The sequence below is a fragment of the Hypanus sabinus genome, chromosome 6 (genome assembly GCF_030144855.1).
Source record: "Hypanus sabinus isolate sHypSab1 chromosome 6, sHypSab1.hap1, whole genome shotgun sequence".
In the NCBI taxonomy this organism is placed as follows: Eukaryota; Metazoa; Chordata; class Chondrichthyes; order Myliobatiformes; family Dasyatidae; genus Hypanus; species Hypanus sabinus.
The window spans coordinates 57467418-57485250 of record NC_082711.1 but is presented as its reverse complement, the minus strand read 5'-3'; the positions used below and the strand labels follow the sequence as shown (position 1 = coordinate 57485250).

The window sequence follows — 17833 nt, the reverse complement described above, 5'->3', positions numbered from 1 at the left end:
TTAAAAAGTGAGGTAGTGCTTAAGGATTCAATGTCCATTTAGGAATTGGATGGCAGAGGGGAAGAAACTGTTCCTGAATTGCTGGGTGTGTGCCTTCAGGCTTCTGTACCTCCTACCTGATGGCAACAGTGAGAAAAGGGCATGCCCTGGGTGTTGGAGGTCCTTAATAATGGATACTGCCTTTCTGAGACACTGCTCCTTGAAGATATCCTGGGTACTTTGTAGGCTAGTGCCCAAGATGGAGTTGAATAAATTTACAACCCTCTGCAGTTTCTTTTGGTCCTGTGCATTAGCCCCTCCATACTAGACAGTGATGCAGTCTGTCAGAATGCTCTCTGTGGTACATCTATAGAAGTTTTGGAGTGTATTTGTTGACATACCAAATCTCTTAGAACTCCCAATGAAGTATAGAAATATTGAGGTAAGCTAGTAAATAATATAAAAGAGAATACCAAAAGTTCTATTAAAGAGTGAAAAAGCAGAGAGTGGATATTGGACCACTGGACAATGATGCTGGAGATGTCATAATGGGGGATAAAGAACTGGTGGACAGACTCAATAAATTGTGGAAAACCCCAGCAGTATGCCAGAAATTTGAGTGTGTCAGGGGGCAAAAGTCAATGTAAATTAATAGCACCTGGCCCATGCTCCAGATGAGGTGGTGGAAGAAAATATTGCAGCAACTTTCAATAGGTGTTTCGACAGACACATGAAAAGGCAGGGAATTGAAGGATAGAACATGACTAGTTTAAACTGGCATTACAGTCAGCACAGACATTATGGGCTGAATGGCTTGTTCCCCTGGCATTTTGTGTTCTGGACAGTGTGGGGTCTGTGGCTCAAGCAATAATATCAACAAAGCAGGAGTAAGATAAATACCTCATCCAGTTTATCTCAGTTTATCATGGACTTCAAAGGCACATGTGCAACGGTGGCAGGTTAACTATCTCAGCAATAAATAATTTCAACAACAAATTGATTTTAAAAAAAGAGAGCAAAGTTCAAATGTCACTTATTAAAAAATTACCTGCTGGTAAGCCATGTTGAGGTAGAAATATCGTTCTGAACGTCGCATTGGAAGGCAAAGACTGTATACTGCATGAACAGAGGCAAAAAAGAAGCTCAAGAGCCCAAGCTGCTTCCGACATTGCAGCCAATGTTCCAGCCAGACAGGAAACCGACGATATTTAGTTCCAGAATTCAACTGAAAAGCAGCTGCTAGCAATCCAGCCAGGTACACAAGTGAAAGGAGAGTAATAGCAACAACAGGCAAAGTCTTGTTCACTATTTCGATTGGAATTTTATAGAAGTTGCTTTGTTTGTTCTTCACATAGGGGTGTACAATGTCACGGATGAACGAGTATATGTAGAAGAATATGGCTAGGCCAATAGCCACAAGCACAGGGCCTCTCCAGTGGGTGAAGAGATGTAGGGGCATATTTTCTATTTCCTTAGCTGAAGACAATGTTCCCATGTCAACAGGAATAAAGCCCAGCTGCCGAGTGAGTTCAATTATCAGTTGTCGGGCTTCCACCACATTGCTGCAAATGTATATCTGATAGATAACAGAAAACAAAGCAAGTGTGAGCAAATCCCAAACTATTTTCCATTAAAGACATCATGTTAAAGATGCAATCAAATATCATCTCAAAAACAAAATAAAATATTTTTTCTATTACATACAATGAATCTTAGTATCAAATCACTTTGCAGACAAAACATTAAGAAAGCAGACAATGAGGTATTGCATGTTAATTCTTAAATTTATGAGTAGATTTTCCTATGAGTAGGCTCCTTAAGGTTGTTACAGTTGGAAGGTAATGGTGGTAAGCTCCCACTACCTATTAAATGCTCCCAACGGCATGTACCTCAGATAGCCTCTGACAACCAAGTCCAGCTCCTGGCCTTCACGTTTGGCTTAGCTACTAAGCCCGGTGGAACCATTTCGACTGACAGGAGAAGGGGCAAAGGTGGGTTACAGCTGCCTTAAAACCAGTCGCTTTAGGCAGATGGGGTTCATCAGCCATGGTTGGCAGCTCGTCTAGCAGAAGGAAAACTGATTTCAAGCCTCCGCTGCCTTGTGGATATACCTGCTCATGGGGAAGGGTTCAGGAATAAACCCCGAGGGAAAAATCCAGAGCTGGAGTCCCTAGGGCAGCCCTACATTGAGTTCGATGTTGGCATGCAACTCCTGCAACACTGCTGGTACCAAACAGTATCGATCACTGCCGTTCCTTTGGGTTCATCAGCTGCATGGAGAGGGGAGCTTGCTCTCCATATCGTACTGCCCAGACAGCTAGGATGCAATATCCATGGTCAACTCTGACTGACAGAGGCCCTCACCTCACGCGAGTAGATTTTCCATCACACGCTGAAAAGTCAAATGATTATAAAACAAGGCTAAAATTAAGAAATAGAGAAGAAATAATCTTATTTTTAAAATTTGAATTTTAAACATACAATTAAAAAGTCAAAATGTTGTGGCTCAGAACTACTTTCATACTACTTAAGTAAGCACTTAAGTCTGCATTATGCACATTGACACCGCTACCCTGATATTGTTGCCATGTTTTTTAAGACCACAACAGAGATAATAATTAAAAAATGCTGTAGGCCTAGGTGAGGCCTCACTTGGAGTATTGTGAGTAGTTTTGGGCCTCTCATCCCAGAAAGGATATATTGACACTGGAGAGGGTTCAAAGGATGTTCACGAAAATGGTTCCAGGATTGAACAGCTTGTCTTGTGAACAGCATTTGATGGCTCTGGTCCTGTGTTCACTGCAATTCAGAAGAATGAGGGGTGAATTAATTGAAACCTATCAAATGGTGAAAGGCCTTGAAAGAGTGGATGTGGTGAGGATGTTTCCCATGGTGGGAGTGTCTAAGACCAGAGGACACAGCTTCAGAATGGAGGGCGGGGGGTGGGGGGGATGTCCTTATAGAAAAGATGAGGAAGAATTTCTTTAGCCAGTGAGAGGTGAATCTGTGGAATTCATTGCCACAGTCTGCTGTGGTGGCCAACTTTTTATGTATTTTTAAGGCAGAGGTTGATAGATTCTTGATTGGTCAGGGCATGAAGGAATACAGGGGGCGGGGGGCAGGGGGGAAGGAAAGCCTGAGTTTGATGTTGAGAGGAAAAATGCTTCAGCCATCATGAAATGGTGGAACAGGTTTGAAGGCTCAAATGGCTTAATTTCTGCTCCTATATTTTAATTACTACAATGTACATTTTTTAAAATTATTATAGTTTGGGAGTAAGAATTGACTTTAAGAAATCTAACAATAAAAAGGGAATTACTTACACATTGAAGGCAGGTGGGGTAAAAATAAACTGATTAAATGGTACTTAAAATGAAATTTAATAAGAACTGTAAATGGTAAAAATATGAATTAAAATACAAAATGCTGGATTCAGTTCACAGTCAAGCAGCATGTGTGGAAAGAAAAACTGAGTTAACATTTCAAATGTGAGAATGTTGTCTCTCCTTCACAATTCTGTCAAGTTAGTTTTAAGATGCAGAGAGAGAGAGATGAATAGGACAAAAAAGATTTTCTCTTGAAGGGTATACCCAGGGTGACTGCAGCAATAAACTGTTGAAGTCACTTATTTCATAAACTAATGGTAGCAGTTAGAAAATACAGAAAAGGGACACAAAAGCTATGATAAACAGGTCTTAAAGAAAATGCTCAGCCTGTCTGGCTGTACTAGTGGAGAGAATACAAAACCAATATTACTGATAAATTACTACAGCAGAAATGGTTAGTCCTAACATGGAGAAAGTTAGACATGGTTGTTGAATTGGATACCAAATCCTGAATGCTGGAAATGGGATACAATTGATAAAAGTGTGGGAAATTGAAGGAATGCAACCAGGTGCTCTGAAAATCATTGCGGCTGGGCAGTCACAGTTCAGAAGCAGGAAGACGCTTCAGGAGCAAAATGCTGGGGAAACTCAGCAGGTCCGGCAATATATGTGAAGAGGAATAAAGAGAGTCAATATTTGGGGTCATGACCCTTCATCAGGAGCACCCATGTTACAAGTCAACACAGATTCAAAGGAGACAAGAACTGGAAGAATTAATGGAGAAGGTAGAGTTGGAGAAAGTACAGTGAAGCTAGCTATGGCAGTCTACCTGCATTCAGTCCAGACGGTGGCACAAAGCCTCCAGACGCCTGCCACTTTAATTTTCCATCCCAGTTCCAATCTGACTTGATGTCTGAAGTCCATTGTAGGCTTAAAGAACCATTCTTATCTCCTATTTTGGAAAATTGCGTCCTGGACTCAATCAAATTTGATTACTTTTTAGGTAATCCAATTTCTTCTTTTATTTCAGAAGAAATCAGTTCTGGTTTAATATTGGTTCAACTGGTCTTATCCTATTAGAAATATTCACTATCCGTCACTCCCTTCAACCTTTACACATTTAAAACTAAATTGTCCTCTCTGCTTCCCAGTCTCTTTGACCAGAAAAGAGAACTTTCTCTTGCTAAAATTGCCTGACCAGCTTTGCTTCCATTACTTTGTTTCAAATGGAAAGTTGATATTTCAGCTATATACTGCCCTTGAAGCTAAGGCTATCAATTATTCCCCCCCCAACAAAAAAAATAAATTACATCATGGCTTGAAAAAGGGGCACCTTATAAAAGGAGGGAGTGGGATGAGCACAGTGGAAATGAGACTGAATGGGATTGCTGTGTGCTGAATAGTCTGAGAAAGCAACCATTTGTCCGAGTTAAAGGCTATACATACCTCCAAGATTACACTTGAAAAGTTTAGAGCAAATTAGATGAGTTTATTTTGTAACTGGCTATTCAATGTTTTAAATGTACATGTGTTTAAAAGGGTCTCTTATTGGAAGGATGGTACAGTGGTGCATGCATTATGTATTTTACTGATCCAGCAGTAAAACACCTCATTCTAATAAATCTCATGCATCCCGTGATTCAGTAGCTAATATGCTGAGAATATACGAGATGAATGTTTGGGTGCAGTTATAGCTGCTTGTAACTGCTTACTTACGAGATGACAAATGGTTGGAAAGATACAAGGCAATTGTATTTTTCCCTTAACATTTTAAAAGTGAAAATGCTACCAGTCATATATATTTATTCCCTAATGGCTTGTCATTTACAAATTACCATAACTCATTGCCTTGATATTTAAAAAAAGCTCTACTACTAAGGATTTGGTACTGCTCCTTTGATTCTCCACATTCAGATAATTGTTGCATGTTAGCTCTTGCTGCTGGGAATTCCATACATTTGTTTATTTACCTTTGGTGCTGACTATTTACCATTTTTAAATGACACAGATCGAGGTGACAAAATAAGAGTAAATGCTGTCTAAAGCATGGGCAAAAGCTGAGATCAGCTGAGAAAAGAGTACAACTGGATCTACGGTGCAAGAATCTGGCTTGGTTTGTAATGTACTGTGACAGCTTCTATTGCAGAGAACAGGCTGTACTTTGCTAATTGAATGCAACATATTCTCGTTATTTGTTTATAAACTTTAAGCTATAATTTCATATTGGAAACCAGGCGCCAGATTCTGAGTGGTTAGAAGTACCATGTTTTTTCCTCAAGATTTTCCTATGTGGGGTGGGACAGGATGAGGGCTGGACAGAGTTAAATATATTCTCAAGTTAAATAGTGACACAACTACCTAATAGTGGGGATAATAAAATCAAACTATATCATTGCAATATGCCAAAAATCTGAAAGTAAAAACATTACAAAGAAACACAAACATCTAAAAAAGTATAATATTTATGACATTATATATAGACAAAAGACTGCATGTACTGAAATCTGGAGCAAAAAAATCTGCTAGAGGAACTCACAAGGTCAGGAAGCATCTATGAAGAGATACGCACAACTGGTGAGACCCTTCATCTGGATACACAAGATAGTAAAAAGACCAAGCTGCTGAGATCAGATGTGAAACAAGGGGTTAACACTTTCGTAATCCTTTGAGGTGTTAGTGCCCTGGAATAGGCGTCTGATAATGTTAATGAGTATAAAGAGTAATGATGTTTACAAGTTCACATTTTTGCCACATGATTAATAACATGACAGGAAGTTGTATAGTGTTATATTTTTAATTAATGTCAATACATTCTTGAAGGAATATCAGTGATTTGCTGTAAGCTTATAATAGTATGATTTGGAAGTCATAATTAACCAAATCACCCAGCTGAGAAGTTTAAATACTAATGCCATTTATGTCCAACTGAATCGAACTTGTTAATTTGTGGCCAATAATCAATGTTATTCCTGCCAGAATGGTATAAGGGATATTGTTAATGGATAAATAACATTTCAAAAGTCAACGTTAATTTATTCCAACTCAGAATCTAATGAAAATGTTAATCAGTTATATTTAGTCCCTAATTGTTTATCATTTTACAAATTGCTCCACCTTAACCACAATAGATTTTGCAGACGCCGGAAGTCCAGAGCAACACATAAAATGCTGGAGGGACTCAGCAGGTCAGGCAGGGTTAAAGGAAATGAAAAAAATAATCGGCATTTTAGGCCCAGAATCTTCATCAGGGCTAGAAAGGAAGTCAAGCGAGATGATAGGTGAAGCCAATTGGGTGGGAAAGGTAAAGGGCTGGAGAGCAAGGAATCTGATAGGAGAGGAGAGTAGACCATGGAAGAAAAGAAAGAGGAAGGGGTATCAGGGGAAGGTGATAGGTAGGTGAGGTAAGAGGCTAGAGTGACAAATGGGAGGGGAAAAGAACTTGATGTTCATGCCATCAGGTTGGAGGCTACCTACACAGAATATAACACTTTGCTCCTCCACACTGAGAATTGCCTCATTGTAGCAGAAGAGGAGTCCATGGACTGACATGTCGGACTGAAATGGGATAGGAATTTAAATGATTGGCTACTGGGAAGTTCTGCTTTTGGCAGACGGCATTGAGGTGCTCGGCAAACTGATCTCCCAACTTACTTTGGGTCTTAGTGGTGTGGGAGCCATGCTGGGAGCACTTGAAACAATAGACAACACCAACAGATTTGCAGTTGATGAACTGCTTTGCCTAGAAAGACTATTTGGGACCGTGAATGAGGTAAGGGAGGGTGAGAATGGGCAGGTGCAGCATTTCTCTTGCTTGCAGGGATATGGGCCGGGAGGGAGATTGGTAGAGAGGGACAAATGATGTCTTCACCTACCATTCTCTTGGTCATTCATCCCTGCCCATTTCCTTCCTGCAACCGAGAGAAGTGCTACACCTGCCCATTCACCTCCAGTCAAACCCCAAACAGTCCTTCCAACTGAGGTAACACTACCTGCAAATCGGCTAGGGTCATCTATTGTACCTGGTGTTCCGATGTGCTCTCCTCTACATTGGCGAGACCCAACATAACTTGGGGAACTGCTTTGTTGAGCACCTCTGCTCAGTCTGCCAAAAGTAGAATTTCCTAGTGGCCAACAACTTTTAATTCCTATCCTTATTCCTTATGACATGTTGGTCCATGGTCTCCCCTTCTGCCATGAAGAGGCTGCTCTCAGAGTGGAGGATTATCATCTCATAATCCATCTATGAAGCCTCTAACCGAATAGCACGAACGTCAATTTCTCCATTCGGTGATTTTTAAATTTCTCCTTTTTTTCACCCTTCTTTCCTCTTCTTCCATTTTCTACTCTTACCCTTTCTTCTCACCTCCTCATGGTGCCTCTCCTTCTTCCCTTTCTCTCTTGGTCCACTCCTTTCCTTCCCTTCCAGTCCTGAAGAAGGGTCTTGACCCAAAACGTCACCTGTTTATTCATTTTCATAGAAGCTGCCTGACCTACTGAGTTCCTCCAGAATTTTATGTGCATTACTATACTTTGACTTCATATTAATAAAAAGCTCTATTCCTAATATAAGTGGCAAGATGGCGATATGTCTCTACCAAAGGAGATTTAAGATGCTCCTCCCCTTCACTAGCCTGCAAGTCACCCTTGGGCAAGATACGGTACTCTTGCTTAGCCACCCTGATCAGGGTCATATTAAACCTTGGAGCAGGTGGTGGATGGTCGTATGAGTAGCTGGTTCAGATCATAAGTCCTGGTTATGTGACCACTAGCACCAGGCAGACAATCTCTGAAGCGTATTGATAATGGCTGGGGTCACCTGTCTTGTAAAGACATTGCCCAGAGGCAATAGCAAACCACTTCTCTAGAAAAAATTGCTAATAACATTCATAGTCGTGAGAGTGTGATTGCCTACGTCATCTGGCACAGCACACGATGATGATGAAGGTGACAACTACTAACCTTGCACTGCTCCTTCAATTCTCCATCTTTAGATAATTCACTTTTTCTGACTTCATGTAACTGGCCATTTTTGCCTATCATCTTTATTTTCTTTGTACAACCTTTCCTACTGCAATAATTTTCAACTGCACCTCGATCAGATTGCTTCTCCCTTCCCTAGTCCTGGGTTTGAAATGTTAACTATTTATCTTTTCTCCGTTGCCTGGCCTGCTAAATATTTCTAGGTTGTTCTTTATTTAGATTTAGATTTCCAGAATTTGCATTTTTTTTGTTTTATTTCCACTTCAGCTTAGCGCATTTTTAGATTAATACACAGACATTAAAAAAATTCAACTGAGCAGTTGCATCCTACAAATCATTACCAATCAAGAGCAACAGCAAGAGTACTGTCAAATTCTGTGTTGACATTTGATACTGTTATGAGTGCTGAACAGACCTGATGGAAATGGGGTGCAGAGTTAACCATTCCCCCCCCCTTTGAGAACTATGAAATATTGCTATTGCTATGCTGCTAATGGGGGAGAGGGGGAGAGAGAGAGAGAGAGAGAGAGAGAGAGAGAGAGAGAGAGAGAGAGAGAGAGAGAGAGAGAGAGAGAGAGAGAGAGAGAGAGAGAGATATGAAGCACAGAGATAGGGACATCTGCTACAGATAAGAGAGAGAGAGACACACAGTTGATTTATGTATTATGGCTTCCTGGATTGTTTACCTTTCGCTGCAAGGACGTTTCTTTGCTCGTTAACATTTCTAAGGAGACAGCAGGAGTGGCCTGATTTGATGGACATGGTCATTTTGAGTTGATGGATGGCTGATACCCCGTCAGTGGGGATAAAAGACAGGTGTGGAGAGACACCCTCAGACACACCAGTGGACACTGACCGAGTGTTGTGCACCCACAGGAAGGTGGGGGCTTCGAGGACTGAATCAGGAGATCAGTCAACAAAGCTCACAGTGTGACAGCAGGACTGGTGGGGGCTTGTGTGTGTCCACTCACGCCAGAGTGACGAGTCTACCACAGAAGAACGGTCTAGCCGAGAATGGAGGGTTATAACCAAATGACCACAACGGTACGAAGGAATAAGAAGACAATGGAAGGTTTTCCTGGTTCAGAGACCTTCTATAAGATTAAAAATGATTGGGAAAGAGAACTTAACCTTACTATCCCTATTGAGAATTGGGATAAAATTCTTCAATTAGTTAATTCATCATCTATATGTGCTAAACATTTATTAATACAGTTTAAGGTTGTGCATAGGGCTCATATGTCCAAGGATAAATTGGCTCATTTTTATTCCTATATAAATCCTATTTGTGACAGATGTCATTCTGAGATAGCATCTTTAACTCATATGTTCTGGTCTTGTCCGCTTTTGAAAAAATATTGGAAAGACATTTTTGATATTATTTCCATGGTATTGAACATTGATTTACAACCTCATCCTATTACTGCAATTTTTGGTTTACCAATGATGGACTCAGTCCATTTATCCTCTTCTGCTTGTCGAATGATTGCATTTCTTACATTAATGGCTAGAAGATCTATTTTGTTGAATTGTAAAGAAATTAATCCTCCTACCATATTTCATTGGTTTTCTCAAACTATGTTATGTCTAAAGTTAGAAAAAATTAGAAGTGTTGTATTTGATACTTCTATTAAATTTGAAAAAATATGGAGACCATTTATTCAATATTTTCATATGATGTAATGTGACCCTGTTCCAAGCCTATTTGTTTTTCCAGTTTTGATTTTACATATGTTGAGAGGATCAGAGTTGACGACACTGATGATTTTGTATTTTTGTTAGATATTATAAACAGCTCTTTTTTTCATTTTTTCTTTTTCCCTTTTTTCTTTTTTCATTTTTTTCCTTATTAGTTATTAGATTGTTAGATTAGTTTTTGGAAGACAAATCTATATTGTAACTATTGCTTATGTATTCTTTCATGTTTAGTTGAAATCTGTATGTTTGTAATCCCATTATCTATGTATCAATCTTATTATGCTGATATTAATAATAATAATAATAAAAAGATTGAAAAAGAAAGAAAGGTTTGACTGCTGCAGCTGTTACATCTCCCTCGCTCTCTCTCTCCAACAAATTACAATACAACAACCGCAACTACCTCAGCACACATGAACTGAACTGAACTCTATATTCTCTTATGACAATTCATTTACCCCTAGACATTGGTAGAGCTTGTTTATTATTGTTGATTATTATTCCTACACTTCTATGTTTATTATTGCTAACCTGTTTTATATGTATATTTGCATTTTTGATATTGTATTGCTTAGTTTACTAATAAACACCTTTAGTTTTCGGTGCCACCAGACTCCAACATATCCTTCCATTTCTGCTGGTCTGTTAACCCAGTTACGGGGTACGTAACAAATTGGGGGCTCATCTTGGATTTCATTATCAAACGGGGGGGGGGCCAGTGAGTCGGGTTAGAATTCCCTTAATCTGACCTGGTTGTTTGAGACAGACAGCAAACAGCAGAAATGGATGTTGACGAGTTTCTGTTAAGTCCGGGCGCAGTGGGTTTCCAGAAGGCTAAAAAGTCTGAGTTGTGGGATATGGTGGAGACCTTGGAACTCAAGGAGGTTAAGAGAGGGATGACGAAGGCTGAGATACAATGTAAGATAGCTGAACAATATGTCACAAGGAAGATATTCAAGCCGGAGGTGTTAGAACACTTTCCTGTAGGGAAAGGGGACGTCCAGTTACGTCTAGAACAGATGCGGCTGGAGAGAATTAAGCCGGACGTCAAGGAGGCAGAAAAACAGCGACAGTTCGAGAGGGAGAAATGGCAATGTGTGGATAGCGGGGCAGACCGTAGGGAAAAGTTTAATGTTAGTAAGGAGATTAGGTTGGTAACTCCGTTCGAGGAGACGGACATTGATTGGTACTTGCATTTTGAAAAAGTAGCCGCGAACCAGAATTGGCCTAGAGATAAGTGGGTGGTGTTGTTACAAAGTATAGTTAAAGGGAAAGCTCAACAAGCATATGCTGCATTGTCTGCGGAGGTTGCAGAGGATTATGAGGAAGCAAAACTGGCTATCCTTCGGGCCTATGAGCTGGTACCCGAAGCGTATAGACAAAAGTTCAGGGACTTAAGGAAACAGTGGAATCAAATGTTCACAGAGTTTGCATATGAGAAGTGTGTACTTTGACTGCTGGTGCACTGCAGAAGGGTTGGAGGAGGATTTCTATTGCCTGAGAGAGTTGACTCTGATCGAAGAATTTAAAGGTTGGTTTCAGATGGTATCCGGACATACCTGAACGAGAAGAAGAATAAGTCCATATCAGAATCTGCCAAGCTAGCAGATGAATATGCCTTAACCCACAAGATAAAGTTTCCCCCAAATAAGAGCTACCAAAGAGGCAGTAGGGGCGGTAGAGAAAGCCCACTGGCTAAGTCAGAGAATAAGCCGGGGACTACCGGAAAAGGCAAGGAGGAGGAAAAGCAGGCTGGCAAGATGGTTCCCAACTTTATGTGTTATAATTGTGGGAAAGCTGACCACATAGCAGCTGTGCTTTGCTCCGAAGAAGGAGACAGGAAAGGGAAAGACGGCAACTCCGACTGGTTGCATTGAGCCAGTCAGCAGACCGATGAGGAAGGCGAGGTTACATAGAGCCCAAGAGGGGCGTGAGAGGTTTATCTCGGAAGGGACGGTGTCTGTGAAGGAAGGAGAAACCCCAGTTCCAGTGCGGATCTGGAGAGATACTGGGGTTGGTCAGTCATTGATTCTAAGGAAGGTGTTAGACTTCTGTCCTGAGACCGAGACTGGGGAGGTAAATGTGTTAAAAGGTATCGGAAAAGGAACTGAGGCCATACCTTTGCACAGGATATTTCTGAAATGTGACCTGGTATCTGGACCAGTTGAAATAGGGGTGCAGTCTGAACTACCGATGGACAGTGTGGACGTCCTACTCGGTAATGATCTTGCAGGTGGTGATGTGTATTCAGCAGTGAAGCTGACAAGCAAGCCTGTGAGTGCTGAGGACCCGCCCAAAGATTCCAAGATTTATCCCGCCTGCGCAATAACTCGCAGCATGTCTAGAAAGGCGGCTGAGACAGTAACCAGTTTAAATGAGCTCAGTGTTGATTTAGCAGAGACGTTTTTACCGATCTTGTATCAAAAGGGGTTACCGGATGAAGAAAAAAAGAGTAATGGAGCTAAGGAAAGTAAGGGAGACAAAGCAGATTTAGTGTTGTCAAGGAATAAAATTTTGAACCTGGCCCATAAGATACCCCTAGGTGGACACTTGGGAGAGAGGAAGGAGGTTATGGAGGCACAGAGCCAAGTTGAGAAACAGATGTGGCAGCTAGAAGGTCCAGGGTTGGACACTGGTGACTTATGTAGCTTGAAAGAGCTGGTTGTAATTGAAGAAGTTAAGTGTGTTCCCGATTATATAAGGGCAGTCCGAGGTGAAAAGGATGCCGCTACCTTGAGGGAGTCTGCTGGGTTAGCTATATCATAGTAGATTGACTGAATGTTAAGTTTAAAAGTAAACCACTTCTGTATTATATTAGACTCTATAGTGTGCTTTACTCGTTAATTTTCACCCTGGTGAAAATTCCTTGAAGGATGGGGGTGTTATGAGTGCTGAACAGACCTGATGGAAATGGGGTGCAGAGTTAACCATTCCCCCCCCTTTGAGAACTATGAACTATTGCTATTGCTATGCTGCTAATGAGAGAGATAGAGAGATGAAGCACAGAGGGAGAGACATCTGCTACAGATAAGAGAGAGAGACACACAGTTGATTTATGTATTATGGCTTCCTGGATTGTTTACCTTTCGCTGCAAGGACGTTACTTTGCTCGTTAACATTTCTAAGGAGACAGCAGGAGTGGCCTGATTTGATGGACATGGTCATTTTGAGTTGATGGATGGCTGATACCCCGTCAGTGGGGATAAAAGACAGGTGTGGGGAGCCACCCCTCAGACACACCAGTGGATACTGACCGAATGTTGTGCACCCACAGGAAGGTGGGGACTTCGAGGACTGAATCAGGAGATCAGTCAACAAAGCTCACAGTGTGACCGCAGGGCCGGTGGGGACTTGTGCATGTCCACTCACGCCAGAGTGACGAGGCCACCACAGAAGAACGGTCTAGCCAAGAACAGGGGGTCATAACCGAATGACCACAACGGTACAAAGGAATAAGAAGACAACGGAAGGTTTGCCTGCTGCAGCTGTTACATCTCGCTCGCTCGCTCTCTCTCTCTCCCCCCAACAAATTACAATACAACAACTGCAACTACCTCAGCACACATGAACCGAACTCTATATTCTCTTATGACAATTCATTTACGCCTAGACATTGATAGAGCTTGTTTATTATTGTTGATTATTATTCCTACACTTCTATGTCTATCATTGCTAACCTGTTTTATATGTATATTTGCATTTTTGATATTGTATTGCTTAGTTTACTAATAAACACCTTTAGTTTTCGGTACCACCAGACTCCAACGTATCCTTCCATTTCTGCTGGTCTGTTAACCCAGTTATGGGGTACGTAACAATACATCTGAATTTAGGGCAATGAAAACTAAATCCCTAAATATTGCTGATTCAATTAAAATACACTTATTTATTTACTAATTAATTTGACCACACATTTAAAATTTGAATTCTACTTAAAGCCAAAAATTGCAGCAATAGGGTGAGGTTGTAAATCAATACTCAATACCATGGAAATAATATTGAAGATATCTTTCCAATATTTTTCCAAAGATGGACATGACCAAAGCATACGAGTTAGAGAGGCAGTCTCAGAATGATATCAGTCACATATAGGATTTGTATGAGAATAATAATGAGCTAATTTATCCTTGGACATATGAGCCCTGTGCACAACTTTAAACTGTATCAATGAATGTTTGGAACATATAGAGGATGAATTAACTAATTGAAGAATTTTTTCCCATTTCTCATTAGAAATAGTAAACTTAAGTTCCCTTTCCCAATCATTCTTAATTTTATAAGAAACCTCTGAATGTATTTTCATAATTATATTGTAAACATTTGCTAATACACCTTTCTGAAAAGGATTTAATTCTAAAATTTTCTCCAAAATACCCATAGAATCCAAAGCCAATTCATTTATCTCCTTCAGCTTATCGGATGATTGCATTTCTTACATTAATGGCTAAAAGATCTATTTTGTAGAATTGGAAAGAGATTAATCCCCCTACCACATTTCATTGGTTTTCTCAGACTATGTTATGTTTAAATTTGGAAAAAATTAGAAGCGTCATATATGATCCTATTAAATTTGAAAAGACTTGGAGGCCATTTATTCAATATTTTCATATGATGTAATTTGACCTTTTTCCAAACCCATTTCTTTCCATTTCTGATTATATATATGTAGAGAGGATTGGAGTTGATGACACTTAAGATTCTTTTCTTTTCTCAGATATTATAAACAGCCCATGTTTCTTTTTCTTTCTCTTTTTTTAGTTAGTGGTTAGCTTGTTAGAGTAGTTTCTTTTTTTTTGTTTTGTTTGGGGTATAAAAAATTTCTTTTTCTTCTTTTTCTGTTTTTTTTCCATATTGTTACACCTAGTTTTCTTGACTTGTACACATTATATTTGTATCATGTATGATTTTGGGAGACTTAATTCTTTTGTACCTATTGTTTATATATCCATCTATGTTAACTTTTAATTTTGTAATCTGAATAATTATGTATCAATTTTTATTATCTTAATATGTTGATATTAATAAAAAGATTAAAAAAGAAAAGCTACAAATATTACATATTCTTACCTGTCGGTTAGCATTTTGTGGACCAAACTGGAGTGCCCACGCAGATATTACATTAAAGCCTTTTACCACTGTGGAATCTGGGAATAGCGAAGCAAGATATTCGGCATTGGCTTCTGAGTACTGGTTTATTCGTACATTGTTACTCACGTCCACAAGGATTTTGCCGATCAGCAAGTGCTTGAGGTCCCACAAGGAAGCATAATGCTCACGATGTATGGCAACAAATATGAGATTGGTTCTTATAACAGCATCCTCCCGGTGCATGATTTCAGCAAGAGGAGGGAAGTATCCAATAGCTCGTTTGGGATTTCGGCTTCCTATGATAACCGAGTATCCAGACCGTATACATCTGATTGCCAACGATTTGGCAAAATCTCCACTTCCCAAAATCCCTATGGTAGACTTGGATGATTCCTTAAAGCTGTTTGTGCCATTTGGCAAGAGGGTTTCACTGGCTTCTTTCATATTTCTCACAATGGAGATCAAGTCCATTGCTGAAAGAAAGAGAACTTATTTTAGTACATGAACAAATTTTAATACAACTGATTTTCCTCTTTAACTAAAAGGGCTAAATTGGTAGAAATGGCAGGAAGATGAATGGGAATGTTTCAAGCCACAAAGAACTCTTCGATACAGTTTGGCCCAAATCCAGAAAAGTCCCATTTCAAAATGCCAGCTTCAAAAAAAGAAAAAACATGCCTTGCAAAGCCACAAATGACCTCATAACCAAACATGTTTTTCCCTTTTCAAAACAAGAACCTTTTCAGTATGTAAACATTGCAACTTTATCCATGGACACATTCATAAATGCAAATAGTCGCAGGTTCTTCATGAGCTAAGGTGCATCCACCCTTTCACTCCATGAACGAGATAGCTAGGGAATGGACATACAGCCATTCGTGTGAAAGCTAATACTTTCTTTAACTGTTCATTGTAGTTACAGTAGTATAGAACACAGAATAATTCCGCACTGTTCAGGCCCCTCGGCCCACAATGTTGTGCTGACCCTTAAACCCTGCCTCCATATATATCCCCCCCACCTTAAATTCCTCCATATACCTGTCTAGTAGTCTCTTAAATTTCACTAGTGTATCTGCCTCCACCACCGACTCAGGCAGTGCATTCCACACACCAACCACACTCTGAGTAAAAAATCTTCCTCCAATATTCCCCTTGAACTTCTCACCCCTTACCTTAAAGATATGTCCTCTTGTATTGAGCAGTGGTGCCCTGGGGAAGAGATGCTGGCTGTCCACTCTATCTATTCCTCTTAATAGCTTGTATGCCTCTATCATGTCTCCTCTCATCCTCCTTCTCTCCAAAGAGTAAAGCCCTAGCTCCCTTAATCTCTGATCATCTCTAAAGCAGACAGCATCCTGGTAAATCTCCCCTGTACCCTTTCCAATGCTTCCACATTCTTCCTATAGTGAGGTGAGCAGAACTGGACACAGTACTCCAAGTGTGGCCTAACTAGAGTTTTATAGAGCTGAATCATTACCTTGTGACTCTTAAACTCTATCCCTCGACTTATGAAAGCTAACACCCCATAAGCTTTCTTAACTACCCTATCTATCTGTGAGGCAACTTTCAGGGATCTGTGGACATGTACCCCCTGATCCCTCTGCTCCTCCACACTACCAAGTATCCTGCCATTTACTTTATACTCTGCCTTGGAGTTTGTCCTTCCAAAGTGTACCACCTCACACTTCTCCGGGTTGAACACCATCGGCCACTTCTCAGCCCACGTCTGCATCCTATCAATGTCTCTCTGCAATCTTCGACAATCCTCTACACTATCTACAACACCACCAACTTTTGTGTCATCTGCAAACTTGTCAACCCACTTTTCCACCCCCACATCCAGGTCGTTAATAAAAATCACGAAAGGTAGGGGTACTGGAACCGATCCTTGTGGGACACCACTAGTCACAACCCTCCAATCTGAATGTACTCACTCCACCACGACCCTCTGCCTTCTGCAGACAAACCAATTCATCTTTAATAATTTTTGATTTCACCTCTTCTGTTAAGGCAAGTGGATCTTCCATTGATTTGTTTCACTGTGTGCATTTACCAGATGTTTTACCCAGGGTAAAATATCTAATACTAGAAAGCTTAGCTTTAAGATTATTGGGGTTAAGTTGAAAGCAGATTTGCAGAGTATTTAAAAAAAAAAGAGGGGTAGGTGCATGAACATGTTGTCGGGGAGTGGTGGAACAGGCATCTGCAAAGGCACAGGAACATGCAGGGAATGGAGGGATTTGGATAATGAGCAAGCAAAAGAAAGTTTATTTTAATTTGTCACTGTGGGTGACACAGGCCTCATGGGCCAAAGGGGCTGTTCCTGAGCTGTTCTATGCTCTGTCTCCAAATCCACAGAGGAACTGACTATGATAAAATGAAACATACTGCTAATGCTAAAAATATGAAATAAAAACAGGAGATTACAGGTGTACACAATGTTCATTACTGTAGTCTATTTATAAGGCATGCTTCTATTCTTTTCATTCACCTAACTATACCAACCTCAATCTCTCTCTGTAATGTATGCCTCTTGGCATTCAATGGTGCACATAATTATAACACTGATAAAGTATATTAAAAATAGTACCTTGGTAGTTTATATTTTGTTGTACTGTAAAGTCAGGAAAATGAATTTGGTGGAAAGTATTTAAATATTTATTTGCTAAGTTGAAATTTTCATCTTTTGATGCCTTTTTCTTTAAAACAGCACAAGTGAACTAAACATACCTCAGCCAATGCAAATTTTATTACCCGCCTTA

The 17833-nt window shown here is 40.2% G+C and overlaps 1 protein-coding gene across 4 annotated transcripts in view; it reads right to left on the bottom strand.

Moving 5' to 3' along the window:
* Positions 1-17833, bottom strand: part of LOC132395495 (metalloreductase STEAP2-like) — a 55669-nt gene that overhangs the window by 17146 nt on the left and 20690 nt on the right. For all 4 annotated transcript variants that reach the window (XM_059972199.1, XM_059972198.1, XM_059972200.1 and 1 more), the window contains 2 exons: positions 15051-15544; positions 1028-1555 (listed from right to left, as the gene is read on the bottom strand). In XM_059972199.1, the coding sequence (XP_059828182.1) occupies positions 1028-1555; positions 15051-15542 (1020 nt within the window). In that variant the 5' untranslated portion in view covers positions 15543-15544. The remainder of the gene's footprint in view (positions 1-1027; positions 1556-15050; positions 15545-17833) is intronic.